At 43.0% G+C, this 16,220-nt stretch overlaps 2 protein-coding genes across 4 annotated transcripts in view; one reads left to right on the top strand and one right to left on the bottom strand.

Moving 5' to 3' along the window:
• LOC149318988 (uncharacterized) overlaps positions 1 to 8,165 on the bottom strand; it is a 65,099-nt gene extending 56,934 nt beyond the window's left edge. Inside the window, exon 1 of the mRNA XM_089508366.1 lies at positions 7,835 to 8,165. Coding sequence (XP_089364492.1) covers positions 7,835 to 8,165 — 331 coding nt within the window. The remainder of the gene's footprint in view (positions 1 to 7,834) is intronic.
• Positions 6,167 to 16,212, top strand: CBY2 (chibby family member 2). 3 transcript variants are annotated; one of them, XM_089510873.1, is made up of 3 exons: positions 6,167 to 6,185; positions 13,378 to 13,527; positions 15,129 to 16,212. In XM_089510873.1, exon 3 carries the CDS (start codon positions 15,187 to 15,189, stop codon positions 16,093 to 16,095), a length of 909 nt encoding a protein of 302 aa, XP_089366999.1. In that variant the 5' UTR covers positions 6,167 to 6,185; positions 13,378 to 13,527; positions 15,129 to 15,186; the 3' UTR covers positions 16,096 to 16,212. The 3 variants fall into 3 exon arrangements, with proteins under 3 accessions (XP_089366999.1, XP_089367001.1, XP_089367000.1); XM_089510875.1 differs by lacking the exon at positions 6,167 to 6,185 and adding an exon at positions 7,853 to 7,878; XM_089510874.1 differs by lacking the exon at positions 6,167 to 6,185 and having other exon boundaries at positions 13,281 to 13,527.
• The last annotated feature ends 8 nt before the right edge of the window (positions 16,213 to 16,220 follow it).

Raw genomic sequence — 16,220 nt, 5'->3', positions numbered from 1 at the left:
ACTATTTTGGTCCCCTCCTCTGGACATGCTCCAGCTTCTCAACATCCTTTTTGAATTGTGGTGCCCAGAACTAGACGCACTATTCCAGATGAGGCCTGACCAAGTCATAATAGAGTGGTACCATTATTTCCCTCTACCTAGACACTATACCTCTGTTGGCGAAACATAGGGCCTGTACAGACAGGACAAAATAAAGCAGCTTTGGGTCATTTTGGAGGTATGCTGTTTAAATGAGAGGCCAGAAGCTGCACCAAAGCCATGCTCCAGTCCTAAGGACTGGAGCACAGCTTTGACACTGTTTCTGGCCTCTAAGAAGTGTGTGTCATTTAAATAGCATACCTCCAAAGTGACCTAAAGCAGCTTTATTTTGGCCTGTCTGTATGGGCCCTTGGAATCATAATGTTTTTTTAGATTCTGCATCACACTTTTGACTCATGTTCAGTTTGTGGTTTACTATTATTCCTAGATCCCTTTCACATGTAGTGTTGTCAAGCTAGATTCTAATTCTAACTGAGTTGGGGATGAATTCCATGAAAATGAAATTCAGTCTGCTTCTTTGGACACGGAACATATTATCTACAAGTTTCTATGTCAATGAAATGGATGTTGAGATGTTGATGGTTTAACTGAAAGAACTCCACACCATGAAACAATGTTAGGAGCACTGGAATAACACTGGAATAGACTAATCTGTATGTACCAACTTCAAAACAAAATCGTTGACAGGATGCAGTGTTTGTTTTATTTCTAGTCTTAAGGTGTTTCCTATCCTAGAAATTGACCTGGTAGATATTCGCTAACCTAGAGCGAACAACTACAACCAGGACAGGGGCATTTTCCCTTCCTGCGCATGGCCAGTGGCAGTAGCACATTTTAGTGCACCTGAAGTAAGATGATGTCACTTTTGGCTGTCATTTGAGTTGATTTTTTTCTTTGTTTTGGGGAGGTTTGGGTTGGGTGGAGTTAGGAAAGCAAACTTTTGTGTTTTTATGAGGTTGTGGGAAATTTGGGCAAATTTTAACAGCAAACCACCACAGAATTAGCGAAATAATTTATATTGAGGGACAGGATCTTCTGGGTTTGAGGGGTTTGGGTGGATGGGGTCCCAGAGGCTAGGGTTGCCATTTGTCCTGAAAAACCTGGAAATAGTGGGTTGAAGGGACTAAAAAATGTCTCACCCAGTTGAAACAGTAAATCCCAGATTTCTCCTTCATCACAACCCAATGGGTAGGCTAAAATGTGTTTGTGGCAATGGAGCAAGAAAAACCATGCAAGAAGACTGGCAGGAGCCTCATACCACCCTGCAGGCTCCAGTTGTTAGTGTACAGGCATAGCATAGCCATCATATTCTTCCTTCCCGCTTCCCCTGACAGGCCCAGAAGGTGGGAAAGGAAAGGAGGCAAGCAGAGATGGTCTTGTGTTGTGTGGTGATTATGTCAGCGGCTTGAACTTAGGGTTAGGAAACATGATAAAACTTGGTTTCCAGACAGCCTTGAGAAAGAATAAAGGACTCTCTTGGACTGCTTGGAAGCCTCCCTCTCTTCAAGCCAGCTGGGGAGAGAAATAGCAGTGATTAATACATTTTTAACCATGATGTGTATCTGGATAGACTGGCTATTAACAATTCGAAATTTTCCAAATGGTTTAGATTATATAAATTGGACCATCAGATGGCTGTTTACCTAGGGAAGCTTACATTCCCAAAGCTTAGGCAGGCTTTTACAGCTCTTTGTTTTCAAACAATGCCTTCAGCCATGATCAATGGCAGATATTCACACACACCTAAGGATTCCCGTTTATGTATTTGTGGAGCTCCAGAAATTATTATCTGCTTTTTTGCTCACTATATACTGACCCAAGAACTAAATTTATGGGATCTATTCTGTCCAATTTACAGTCTAATACCATTTCTGAAAAGATTTTTTATCCTTTGTCTGATATTGATTCTAAGGTAACTTATAAGGTTTCACTGTTTGCCTCAGCAGCAATCAAAATTCGGGCAAGGGTAATAGCGGACATTGCAGTTGATTGTCATGGGGATGATCTTATCTAAACTTTGAAGTTGTTTTTAATGTTGTTTTATTTAATTGTCTGGAATTTTATTATGTTTAATGTATAAAATTTGGATGTTAGTTATTTGATGGAGCATTTTATAATTCTGAATTTCTGTCATCGGTTTTACGTTTTAATCATGTGAATGGCCTTTGGCTTAAGCATTAATAAAATTGATTGATTTTTTTTCTTTCTTGATTAATGTGTTGAATTTACACAATCAGAATGCAAATTAATAATATGCATAATTATAATAATTTGCATAATATGCAATTAGATGCCCAGATAATAGAGAGTGGAATATGGCAACCCTATATACAGTGCACAGGCCATTCTTTGCCTACCTCTGCTCTAACAGATGCATCTCCAACAAAGCTGTCAGGAGAAAATATTAATGCTGCTGGCAAGAACAATGAAACCCAGTCTGATTCATTCATAGGAATGCTGGAAGCCAGTTCAAACACCATGAGAGTCACTGAGGAAGAAAACTTTAGGCCCAACACTGGAGGAAAAACCAAACGCAGGAGAGTCAAGTTAGGCTAAGTTGGTGTGGACAAAGTCAGTTCTGTAGTCCTCAGAGAAGTAGCGCCATATGGAAATATACTGTCCACATACCAGATCAATACACTGAAAGTAACAGGAGTAAGAGGGCCAGAGAAGTGTGCTGGTTTCAACATTGTACCACAGTTCTGGAGACCAGGGTTTGAATCCTCACTCAGCCATGGAAACTGGTTGACTTTGGTCAAGTCACACTCTCTCAGACTCAGAGGATGGCAATAGCAAATAACTCTGAAGAAACTTGCCAAGAAAATCCTATGATAGGGTCGCCTTAGGGTTACCATAAGTAAAAAAAAATGTTATGGAGGCACATAACAATAACAACAAACCTAGTATAAAAATTTCAGTGTTCAGGTCTACTTCTTTGGTCCAGGTCTTGCCACTGCTCAGTCATCAACTTTACCAGAAATGTCAGACCTGTTATATTATAATATCAAGACCTACAAACTACAAAATACACAACAGCAAAATAACATTTGTGCAATTCAAAATGCAACCAATACAAAATGTGTATAATGTTAGTTTGTGTAATGTGTCTGACAATAGTGTTAAAATGAGCACTCCAGACTTTTCAAGAGCCCTAGCTCCTGAGCCACTGTACTCACTTCTCCTCCCACTTCCCAAAAGGCCCTGCAGGCTTCACTGTTGATCAAGGTTTTGACAATGAAGAAAATCATTCTAGAACATGGATGCTCTGATCTGAAGAAGTCATATGAAATTGTCAAAGTTATAAGAATGGTGATACTAGAAAATGTCTCATTTCTAAGACTGCAGTACTCTATTTAGATATCTGTTTTCCCCTTTTAGTTCTTAATCTTATTTGAAATGAAGCTTGATTGGAGTTCATTATGCTTATCATACAAAGGCTGAATACAGTGTTACATTTGTATTGTCAGATTCCCAGGATTTTCTGTAAGTATATGCACTTCTAAAAGTCTTTGTGATACTGCCCAACAAGCATGCACACAAGGGCATACAGAAATAGCTAACAGTTAATAATTTGTTCTCCCTTCATGATGTTAAAAAAATGCTGCCTGGAGTGTTGCATCACTTTGCCTAGAAAAAAGCAAGGTATGCACCTGTAGGAAACAAGGTCTCTCTCATGTCACTTTTATTTTGCTTTTAAAAAATACAATGCACCTGCAAATTTCCCCTTGAGAAATAGTATTGGAAATGTAACAATCAGAATTAATAGGTACAGCTGTCTTAGTCTGGATTGGTATGGAAAGTGATTATGTAGAACTGAAAGGAATTGGTAGCATAAACTTTGGTAGCCTTAAGTTTACAAAAGCTTATGCTTCCAACATCTTTCTCTCAGGACCTTATCACACATGGGGGGTTGCAGCTCAGATCCGCAGTCACTCCTGATGGAGATGGGGATGCAGGAGCAATCAGGGGATGGTGGGTTAGGTGGCAGAGGGGGGCGAGATGGGGATGCAGGAGCAGCAGGGGATGATGGGTTAGGTGGCAGAGGGGGCGAGATAGGGATGCAGGAGCAGTCAGGGGATGGTTGGTTAGGTGGCAGAGGGGGCGAGATGGGGATGCAGGAGCAGCAGGGGATGATGGGTTAGGTGGTAGAGGGGGCAAGATGGGGATGCAGGAGCAGTCAGGGGATGGTGGGTTAGGTGGCAGAGGGGGCGAGATGGGGATGCAGGAGCAGTCAGGGGATGATGGGTTAGGTGGTAGAGGGGGCGAGATGGGGATGCAGGAGCAGTCAGGGGATGGTGGGTTAGGTGGCAGAGGGGGCGAGATGGGGATGCAGGAGCAGTCAGGGGATGATGGGTTAGGTGGTAGAGGGGGCGAGATGGGGATGCAGGAGCAGTCAGGGGATGATGGGTTAGGTGGCAGAGGGGGCGAGATGGGGAGTCACATGCAAGCAAGTCACGTGATGCGGATTCAAGCAAAGTGGAGTGTGCGCACATTGTATTACCACACCAGAGTATACTTTGAGGGTTCAACGATTCGTATCGGCCCCTTGCATGTGCCCAGTGGGGCTCTGGATGCTGTCCTCCTTCCCTGCCTCCTCCTTAGCTGTCATCCTTTGTGGGGTGAGGAACCAGTCGGGGGATGATGGGATAAGTCACTGGGGCCGGGATTGGGAGGCAGGGGCAGTCAGAGGATGATGGGATAGATCGCTGGGGTCAGGATTGGGAGGCAGGGGCAGTCAGAGGATGATGGGATAGGTTGCTGGGGCCAGGACTGGGAGGCAGGGGCAGTCAGAGGATGATGGGATAGGTCGCTGGGGCCAGGATTGGGAGGCAGGGGCAGTCAGAGGATGATGGAATAGGTCGCTGGGGCCAGTATTGAGAGGCAGGGGAAGTCAGAGGATGATGGGATACGTTGCTGGGGTCAGGATTGGGAGGCAGGGGCAGTCAGAGGATGATGGAATAGGTCTCTGGGGCCAGGATTGGGAGGCAGGGGAAGTCAGAGGATGTGGAATAGGTCACTGGGGCCAGGATCGGGAGGCAGGGGCAGTCAGAGGATGATGGAATAGGTCGCTGGGGCCAGGATTGGGAGGCAGGGGAAGGCAGGGGATGATGGGAATGATGGGATGGGTTGCAGGGTGGCAGAGAGGGCGAGATGGCATGAAGGAGGAGGAGGGGAATGACGGAGCAGGATGCAGGGGCCAAGCGGGGTGGCATCGGAGTGCTTTTCCACATCAGACCAATTCGAAGTGCAATCGAAGTGAGCTTGGAAGCGAATTCTGTGAAGCCCCTTTTTGACCGGTTTTACCAAAATGAGGGGTCACTTCGGAAACACTGCTGAAGTGCCTCACAAGGCGCTCCCATAGAAATCAATGGCGTCTGATAATACATTCACTTTACAACGTGAAACCGCATCGTTGGAAGTGCAGTCATGTTGGAAATGTGCTGGAACTGGGTCAGAAAACCACCCAAAAGCTCCGTGTGATATACTCCTGAGAGAAAGTTATATGGGATTTCTAATCAGATCTTCCAGGTTTGATCCCTCTCACCCAACTACTTTTGAACTTTAAAAAAGGTATTAGGGGATTCCCTTGCACATCTTTCAGATATCATATACTCTGACAGTTAGACTACAAAAACTCTCAGGCCCCATTCCCACTATGAAAAACATCACAGAAGGATATGAGGTAAATGACCCTCGTTCCCATTTGTAATTGATTCTGATCCTTATCAGATTGATTTCAAAGAGGAAAACGCGGGTCAAACCCAAAAACCTCATGGTTTCCTGACAGTACTTCCAAAGTACTGTTTTTTGAGATGAATAAATGTATTGTAAAATAAATCAATCCATCCTAATAGAAACCACAGGCGGATTCGCATCTGCCACCGGTGACAGGGAAATGGCAGGGGAAGCTGTAATGGCCCCTGCAACAGCAGGCCTACATTAGAAGGAGGCCGAGGCAGAAGGAGAGAGGCAGCTGGCCTGGAGGACGCAGGATGGAGGAAGCGAGTACAGAGGCCTGCCGGGGCAGAGAAGCAGAAGGAGGCCAGGCAGCAGCATGGAGGAGGAGGAAGAAGAAGAGGAGGACCAGAGGAGAGGGCTGCTGTTGCTGCCGCTGCCGCTGCCAAACCCCAACCACCAGCAACCAGGTAGGCAGGGAGGCCGGGAGAGGAAGGGAGGGAAGGAGGAGGAGGAGGCAGTGATCCTAGGGTGGCAGTGGAGAGGGACGGCCTCTGCCACCCTGGATCTCTGGAAGGAGAAGGAAAGGGATGGCTGCTTGTCTTCCCCAATGGGAACGACAAGCATGCCAAGGGAAAACCCCGATTCCAAACAGGCCCCCTTTTCATAGTGTGAAATGGAAAGGGGTTTTCCCTGTGGCAGACCCGGGATCCAATGTGGCCTAGGGTTGCCATAAGTCAGGACCTCCAAACTGGGACAAATTTAGGACAACATTTTCAAATGTAGGACACATTTTTAAAATGGAGGACACGCGAAAAAATTCGATGCTTTTTTATAAAATGTTACTACAAATGCATGTTTCTTAGGCATGATCAAAATGGAGGACATTTTGGCATTATTCCTAGACAGATGGCAGAAATGTACTTCCCTTTTTGGCCACCCCCCCCCAATTCCAAAACACACACAACAGCACATCTGGGCATTTGACATGGCTTCTTGCATATTTCAGAGGCTTATTGCATAACCAATCCCTTTGGGTTTAACATTTAACATGGTTATCTATTTAACATAGGTTATTACATATTTCAGTTGCTTATTCCATAACCAAGGTTGCCATAAGATGGGAAGGAGTTGAAGGCACACAGAACAGCAGCAACAACAAAAGAGGAGGAAGAAGGGGGGAGAAGAAAAATGAAGGAGAAGGAGAAAGAAGAAATGAAGGAGAAAGAATAGGAAAAATAAGATAAAAATAAGAGGAGGAGAAGGGGAAGAAGAGGAGGAAGAGTGGAAGAAGCAGAGGAGGAGGAAGAGCAGAAGAAGCAGAGGAGGAGGAAGAGGAGGAGGAGAAGAAGTAGAGGAGAAGAAGAAGAGGAGGAGGAAGAGGGGAAAAAGAGGAGGAGGAAGAAGAGGAAGTAGAGAGGAAGAAGAAGGGGAGGAAGAGGGGAAGAAGGGGAGGAGGAGGAGAAGAAGAGGAAGTAAAGAGGAAGAAGAAGGGGAGGAAGAGGGGAAGAAGAGGAGGAGGAGAAGAAGAGGAGGAAGAAGATGAAGAAGAAGGGGAGGAAGAGGAGAAGAGGAGGAAGAAGATGAGGAAGATGAAGATGAGGAGAAAGAAGAGGAAAGGCTTTTTCCCCTGCCTGGGCTCCGTTCTCAGCAGCGGAGCCCAGGGGAGGAAGGAATCCTCCCCTCAGGGAGGCTTTCTTTCCCCGCCTGGGCTCCACCCCTGCCAGCGGAGCCCAGGCGGGGAAAGAATCCTCGCTGAGGGGAGGCTTTCTTTCCCCGCCTGGGCTCCGTTTTCGGCGGTGGAGCCCAGGCGGGGAAAGAAGTCTGGCCTCGGCGAGGCTTCTTTACCTCCCTCGGAGGGAAGCCCCCCCCCCGCCAAAGGAGAGAAGCCTACACAGGCCTCTCTCTTTCCCCCGCCACACTGTTGCAGACTTTGCAACAAAGCCCGGGGGTGGGGGAAATCCCGGGGGCGGGGGCAAACCGGGGCGGGACCGTGTGGACCCGCCCAAAACCGGGAAAGTCCCACCCACAGGCAGGATATGGCAACCCTAGCATGCCACCAATGGGAATGGGCCCTCAGAGAACCAAATGAAAAATGGGTACATAAATCTGCAGCTACCTTTCTTCAAAGTTTCTTCAATGTTTTCTCTGTGATCATCACAGGTATCTTCTCCATGATAATCTATTGAAATGGTTTCATTTTCTTCTGTACTAGTTTCATTCTCATTCAGAAACAGATTACTTTGGTTAATATATGCTTCTATTGACTGTCGAGTAAGGATGGATTTAGTAGCGGGATATTCTTCCTGAAGTTTTTTAACATTTTCCACAGTGAGAAGGAAGCCAGAACATTTGAGATGCACTGACTCAGATACAGAAGGAGCATCAGTTATTTCTGGTTGGGACTGGTCTTTGCTACCAGACCTTGAAACGTTCTCTCCATTAGACATATTACCAATACATAGAGAAGACTGAGCTCTGAAATAAGAAAAAGAGAAGAAATATTATTTTATAACTTGTGAAGAAAACCCCTTGATATGGTCACTTTAGAGTTGCCATAAGTAAAAAATGACTTGGAGACACACAACAACAACAACATTCTTCCTTCTTATTATTATTTTTTATTTTTATTATTTAATTATTTATTAATAATTTACTATTTAATTAATTTTTAATTATTAATTATTCTTATTAATTATTCCTTATTTAAGTCTAGCAAATTCCTCATTTGCCTCAAAGACAATTTCATTGTCCAAAAGGTGGAAGAGGCAACAAGGGGATCAGCTACTATAATTGGTTGACCTGCTGAACCCAAAGGGTGCTCAGCAATAGCTCCTCTTCATCCTGGAAAGAAGTGACCAGTGGGGTACCACAGGGTTCTGTCGTGGGCCCAGTGCTATTCAACATCTTTATCAATGACTTGGATGAAGTCATTGAAGAGGGCATATTTATCAAATTTGCAGATGACACCAAATTAGAAGGAGTAGCTAACACCACAGAGGAGAGGATCAAAATTCAAAATGACTTGAATAGATTAGAAAGTTGGAATTGAATAGATTAGAAAACTAACAAAATGAATTTCAACATGGAAAAATACAGCACTTAGGTAGAAAAAATTAAATGCATAGAAATAGGATGGGGGACACCTGGCTTAAGGAGTCTACATGTGAAAGGGATCTAGGAGTCTAAGTACACCACAAGTTGAACATGAGTCAACAGTGTGATGCGGCAGCTGAAAAGGCCAATGCTATTTTAGATTGCATCAAAAGAAATAGGCACCACAATTCAAAAAAGATGTTGACAAGGTGGAGGACCATCAAAATGGTGATGGGTCTGGAAACCATGCCTCATGAAGAAAGACTTAGGGAGCTGGGTATGTTTAGTCTTGGGTAATATGATAGCTCTGTTTAAGTATTTGAAGGGATATCACATTGAGGATGGAGCAAGCTTGTTTTCTGTTGCTCCAGAGACTAGAACAATAGATTCAAACTACAGGAAAAGAGATTCTACCTTAACTTTAGGAGGAACTTCCTGACAGTGAGAGCTGTTCGACAGTGGAACACACTCTCTCAGAGTGTAACAGAGTCTCCTTGTTTGGAAGTCTTTAAGCAGAGGCTGGATGGTCATCTGTTCAGGATGCTTTGTGAGTTCTTGCATGACAGGGGGTTTGACTAGATGGCCCTTGTGTTCTCCTCCAACTCTGTGATTCTATTGTGCTGAATGAGATCAGCTGTCTTTCCCCCCACAAGGGAGTCTTCTGTCTGACCACTTAAAATAAAGCAAGAACACTGACCATCTCTTCCCCCATTCCCTTCTCCTCTCTCCACTGCTTCTCCCCTCCTTCCTCATCAGTTTTGCAAAGCAATAGGGAGAGGTGGACTGCCTCTTCCCTTTTTCTCTCTCTTTCCCTTGTGTAGGCATATGTAGGTGTGTCTGTACACACATGCAGAAACAGAAAGAGAACTACGGATTCAACTTAAAGCATCCAGAAAAGAGGTGTAAAGAGAATAAAAAGAAGAAAGCCTAGAAAATAGTTTTAAAAACAAAACAAAGCACCACCCTGCTGGCAGAAACAAAAAGACTCCAGAAAGGAGGAGGGCAAAGTTGAAATGTCCTTGAATTACTAAAACTTCAGCTGGATCAAGTGCAGAATATAGTGAGACTATTACTTCCTTCCCTTATCTTGTTAAATTAATGTTAATTACAGTGCGTCTGTATCATGTGTGCCAGAAGGAGTAATGGCGCGTGCACCTATGGCACATGCCGCCACCACACTGCCACGGGCACAAGTCCCATTAGTTTAAATGGGGCTCAAGCATATGTGGAATTAAGGAATTTCCCTTATGGAATGGATCCCCCACGTAAGGGAAGGGACGACTGTACTTATGTTCATGTAGGCTACAAATGCCTTCTTTCTTACAGTGTCACTCTGTCCAGCCATGTTCAATTTATGATAAACAGTAATCACAGGTGGTAGAATTCAAAGATATAGCCACGTTAGTCTGTGGGATCAGTATGTAGAGAGATCTTGTAGCACCTCTGAGACTAACTGAAAGAAAAAAGTTAGCAGCATAAGCTTTCACAGACTTAAGTCTACTTCCCCAGATAAGTCTACGAAAGCTCATGTTGCAAACTTCCTTCTTTCAGTAATCACAACATCTTTTTCACATATGTACTGCTTTTAACCGCCCCTCCATACTGTATCTGTGAATTTGGTTTTTGTCACCTAAATTTAAAATTTTGTGTTTGTCTCTCTTACTAATCTGATTATTAGGCTTGCTGTTTTTCCATTGACAGCACCATGCAGTCAGAACAAAATGGAATCCCATTTTACTCCTTGAATATATTCCATGCATTAATTTGTGATATGATTAAAGTAGTGACTCAGGGATCTACCTTAGTGAAATGCCTAATGCCCCAAAAGGCAGGGGGAGATATTATGGTATATATGCTATATTTTATTGCGTACTCAGTCATAGTTTTCTGATGAAATTATCTTCATTAAAATACCTTGTTGGCTTGCAATATACTTATAGAACTCTGAACCAAACAAATGCTTAACATTATACTTTACTAGCAACAAACACTTGACAGAATCTACATTTAAATTAATACTTTCATTTGTAGTTTTCCCAGTTGTTCTCTCATCCCTCCTGCTTCTTCCTCAACCCAAATTGCACACTTTCACCCCCCTTCTCTTGGTACCACTGATCTGCTTCAACAACCCGGAGCCTCCTTTCCTTTCCACACCTCCATCGGGGGGAAAAACACACACATAACAAAACCACTACATGGTCAGCAACAGTCTTCTCACCACTTCCCCTCCATACACTGAGATAATGATGCTCAACAGTTTTTTCTGTAGTTATCAGGGTGTATGATTGCAGGCCAAACATTTTGGTCATATTTATTGCAAGGGGCATGGTGACTTAGCGGTTAAGAAGCTGACTCTGACGATTGTAGGGTCAGCAGATTGGCAGTTTGAGACACAAGTGCCATATGACAGAATGAGCTTTCGTCACTAGCCCCAGCTTCTGCCAACCTAGCAGTTCGAAAGCATGCAAAAGTGCAAGTAGACAAATAGGTACCACTTTGGGGGGAAAGTAACAGCATTCTGTGCACTTAGGCATTTAGACATGCTGGTCACATGACCATGGAGTTGCCTTTGACATCACTGGCTCCCTTGGTTTAGTAACAGAGATGAGCACCACACCTTACAGTTGGGCACGATGAGACAATCTTGACAAAGGGCAAACCTTTGCCTTTTATTGCTTGGTGAAAATTAACAAGCCTTTTGCAGCAGAAGTGGCAGTAATAAATCTGTTGGGCTACCTGTTGCTTGCCTCCTAAGGCACCGGATGACACAAGGACATTTTTATGGTTTAAAATAGAGGAATCATAGAATCATAGAATTGGAAGAGACTGCTATTTTCCTCTCCCTTCCTGGACCATGCCCTTCGACTGGGAGAAGAGATGAGATTTTGGAATTCCTCCTTGACCCCTCTCCCTGGACATAAACTTGAAATGTAGTACATGTCCAGAAAAAGGAGGTCACTCTTGATTACTTGTTGAATCTGATCTACAAAAGCAACACAAATTCACTGACAGTAAGAGAGCATACAGAGCACTCCTTCAAAAGCGCTGGATACAATAAACACAATTTTCTCTAGTTTATTTTACTTAAAACATTAAAAAGGAGGAAAAGATGGGAGAAGAATAAAGAAGGAACACAGTAGTACGTTTAAAAGCATCTGAGTTTTCATGAAATTACAGTGCGCCCTTTTTTATGTGGGGGATCCGTTCTGCCCCCCTGCATAAAAAAACCCGCGTAAGAGCGAGTCCCATTGAAAATAATGGGGCTTGTGCATGGCGTGGTGGTGCGGCGGCTCACGCGTACCATGGGTGCGTGTCCTATTATTTTTAATGGTACATGCCACTCCTTGTGCCCCGTGGGCTCCCTAGCGGCTTTCAGCGTCTGCCTATGACACAGGTGCACTGTATTTCAAATTAAGAAATAAAATTTAGAATGATTAGTGAATTGCTTGAGGAAAAAAAGCAGCAAAGAAACATATGGATCTGAATTTTGTTGGTTAGGTCCAAGAAGTGTAAACTCATTGAATTAGCGCTTGAACACATGGGTAAATTCCATTTATTAAAGGGGTCTATTCTAGTTGAGACTACTAATAGGTTTCATGGGATAACCTCAATTTAGAATACAAGAAGAAAAATCATGAAAGACATAAAACATATGTGAAGAATTTAAAATATTCAACTCCTATCTCTACAGGTTCAACTCAGTGTCATTAGGACACTGAGCAATATCTAAGTTGTGTTCATAAAATATAATTGAGCATAAGCACAAGGGGCAAGTAGAACAGGATATATTTGAGGAAGACGTCAAGCAGGCCATTATTAAAAGAAATAACAAATCCTGTGTAATTGATAGATTCTCAAGACACACATACATACATTGTTGTTATTAACTGCCTTTGAGCTGACCTTGACTCATGGTGACCCTGTGGATGAGATATGTCCAAGATCCCCTATCCTGTACTTCAGGCTCAGGCCCATGAGCTCCCTGATTGAGTCCAGCCATCTGTTATGCAACCTTCTTCTCTTTCTACTGCCCTCTACCTTTCCTAGCATTATTGTCTTTTCTAACGATTCAAGCCTTCTCATGATGTGGCCGAAGTATGACAGCTTCGGTTTCATCATCTTGGCTTCCAGGGAGAGTTCAGGCTTGATCTGTTCTGGGATCTATATGTTTGTCTTTTTGTCTGTCCACATTATCCTCAGCACTCTTCTGCAGCACTACACCTCAAATGAATTTCTTTCTATATATGTATATGTGTGTGTGTCAATACATACATACATACAAATATACATAATCATATATAAATAAAAATTCATGGATCTGTTGGTGCCAAGATTCTAACCTCATTCCTACTGTATGTCACAATGACCTTCAGAATCTATTGTTGGAAAACTCTTGATTCCGAATCCATCTTTAATTAAAGCAAATTTTAAAATATACTATACCTCTCTCCTTCAGGGAAGTCCTTGGTTGTGTTCTGGCTGTGCTTAAGTTGTTTTTTTCAGTGTCACAATGGGTCTGACACGGCATCCTTTTGTTGCATGGCTCTGAACTGTGTGTTTCTGTAGTAGCAAGCAGTACTAGAAACCAGCTTGAAGGAAGAACAAATGGTGGCAGCTTTTCCTTCCAGTTCCATGCTTTTGCAGATGTCAGCTCAGTGTTTGAAAGCATAAGGAGAATCAGACAACTATCCAAACCAATTTTTAAAGAGAAAGCAAGTAAGTACAATAATTCAGCCAATTTTAGTTACATACTTTAAGTACAGCTCCCTAATCTACCCTTGTAGCATTTCCTTGAGTTGTGCTAGCTGAATTCCCTTTCCTAGGCATGTCAGCTTCCTCCATTCTCTAGCCAAACAACAGAAGCACTCTACACTGAGCTGCAGCCAAACCAGGTGAGGCTATAACTAGATAAAGTTTAGATGAACTAGATTTCATTTAAGAGTTTAAGAATTTCCTAAGCTTGACCATACTCATAAGTCATCCAAGTTCAGTTCTGACTGATAATAGCCAATTGTGCCTATCGGAAAAAAAGAGCAAGATGGCAGTAGGACAATGATCAGCTTCAAGATACATACAACCACCCTTAGTTGTTAAGACTCAAGGCTGACAGTAATTCATGGATTTATCTGATTCATTTATAAAAAGATATTTTATCTGCTCATCCACACCATTAGAACATCCTGAGAAGTGGTCATCCAACTTCTGTTTAAGAACCTCAAATAAAGGAGAAGTCCTTCATTTCCCAAGGGAGTCTGTTGCACTGTCAAACATCTTTTACATCAATTCTGCTATCCTGTAATTTGAATCTATTGGTTCAGGTCCTACCTTACAGAACAAAAGAAAAGAAGCTCTATGAAATCACACAAATGGGTTTTCCTGTGCCTGCAGAGTGCACCTTTCAAAACTTCTAGAACTACTATATATATTTTTTTGGCTGCAGCCCCACTCACTCTCTGAGCAACCTACTAATTTGCTTCCTACCTAAGCCCTCAGTTACATGGACACCAGAGCAGCAGCCCAGGATGTAAGGAGAGGTAGGACATGATGAGGGGCCAGGGTTGTGTGATTTCACAGATGACCACTTCAAGATCTACACTTACAGGTAAACAACCTGTCCTTTGTCCTGTCTGTGGAGATTATTGCACTGGTCTTTTCTACCGCGATTTTCCTGTTTGTGTCATGTATCCCCCAGATCCAGACCACAGCTAAGGCATGTAGATTCTTTTTATTGCCAAAATCTGACCATTTCTCTCTGCCTCTACTATCAAGAGTCTGGCCAATGCTCTAGTGGTCTCGCAATTTGATTTCTGTAACATCCTTCTGGCAGGGCTTCCTTTCTCACCTCCATCCTTTAATTTCTGACCAGCATTCATACTAACCATAGGAGGATAGAGTGTCATGCCATACAGGAGAAAAGCACAGCACTCCCAAATGCAGCCTCCATCTATGACCCCAAGTTCAGAGGATAGTGAGATATCAAAATGAGCAGCTCAGATCATGTGGAAGCTCTGCAGATTTTATGCACAGGCACAATCTATTTCACTAAGAACTAAAACTATCCAAGGGATTCAGGAAAAGGAAGTAAAGGCATAGGCGCACTGTAGTTAAATCCATACTACCTGATAGCAACCTGAGAATGGCTTTATATCCTCATATTATTTCAAACAATTCCTTATATGCTTTAAAACCGATTTAATGTATTTCACAGTCTATTATTTTAATAGCAATGATTTCAGAGTTCAGCATTAGTATAACTAATATTGCTATTGAACTATTAAAGAATATTATTTAATGTGTATTTCTTCACTTTCATGCAGTAATCCAGCTCTTCAGACTTTCTTGTGAACCAACACATGCATCTACTGGAAGGTAAAGATGGATTGCATCCCACCAAGGGTCAAACTCAGTGATGACACCTTTATCTTCCTGGATGGCAAGTGGGTGAACGAAACATGCATTCAATCAGCATTTCCTTCCTCAGCAGAAGCTCAAAAGAAACATGTTAACAAGAAGATGCATAATGACTGGACCCTCTGGGAAGAAAACAAAGCCCTCTGGGAAGAAAACAAGGCCCTTCGGGTGGAAAACAGGGCACTTCGGGAAGAGAATAAGGCACTCCAGTACCTAAGGATGGAGAACAAAGGCATTCAGGTTATCTATGATGAAAGTCTCCAACAAATCCTCCAGCAGGAAAATAAGCCTTTAGTAGCTCTTCCACTCATAGAAGGACTCCAGAACAGTAAGGAAAACAAAGCCATTCAACTTATCCAAGGAGAGAAAAAAGCCCTTCAACTCTTTCTGGAAAAGAATTTGCCACTGAAGGTCTTCTCTCAGGAGAGAAAACTCACCCCAGTCCTTAAGAAAGAAGACTCCCTAGACCAGGAAACTAAAAAGATTATAGTCCAGGAAGCCAATAATAAGCCTGCATCAGCTGATGCTGTGAGAATTGTACAGGAAATCCAAGAAGAGAACAGTGCCATGACAGGAAAGGAAAGACAACAAACTTCCTCATTATTAGATGAGAATGAAATACTTGAAGCTGTGCAGAAACTGAACCAAACTGTACTGTTTCTCCTGAGAGAGAACCATGTACTTATGGAAGAAAAGCAGGCCCTTCAGACTGTTCAAGGAGGGAACAAAATACTTTGGGAGGAGAACAATACACTTAAACTCCAACAAAAGGCCATCAAAGGTGCTCTCAGTAAAATTATTGCTCAGATGGGCTTGCTGCAAGAGGAGCTTAACTCCTTTGCTTTCATGCAGGAGTCAGAGAATACTGAATGAAGAAGCCTGATAATTGCTGAAACCTGAATAGTTACAGGTCGATTGGGTAGGCTGCATAGGCTAACTACTTTTAGGAAATTATCTCTCTCCTGTGGTGTAAGACCTAATAAAGTTCTGTTGTTGAT

Source organism: Sceloporus occidentalis, unplaced genomic scaffold (assembly GCF_023333645.1).
Source record: "Sceloporus occidentalis isolate IW3139 unplaced genomic scaffold, rSceOcc1.0.p SCAF_2, whole genome shotgun sequence".
Lineage (NCBI taxonomy): Eukaryota > Metazoa > Chordata > Lepidosauria > Squamata > Phrynosomatidae > Sceloporus > Sceloporus occidentalis.
This window is presented reverse-complemented; position numbering and strand designations above follow the sequence as displayed.

Excerpts from the sequence above, each read along its gene's own strand:
- CBY2 (XM_089510873.1), top strand. The coding sequence starts at position 15,187 with ATGGATTGCATCCCACCAAGGGTCAAACTCAGTGATGACACCTTTATC.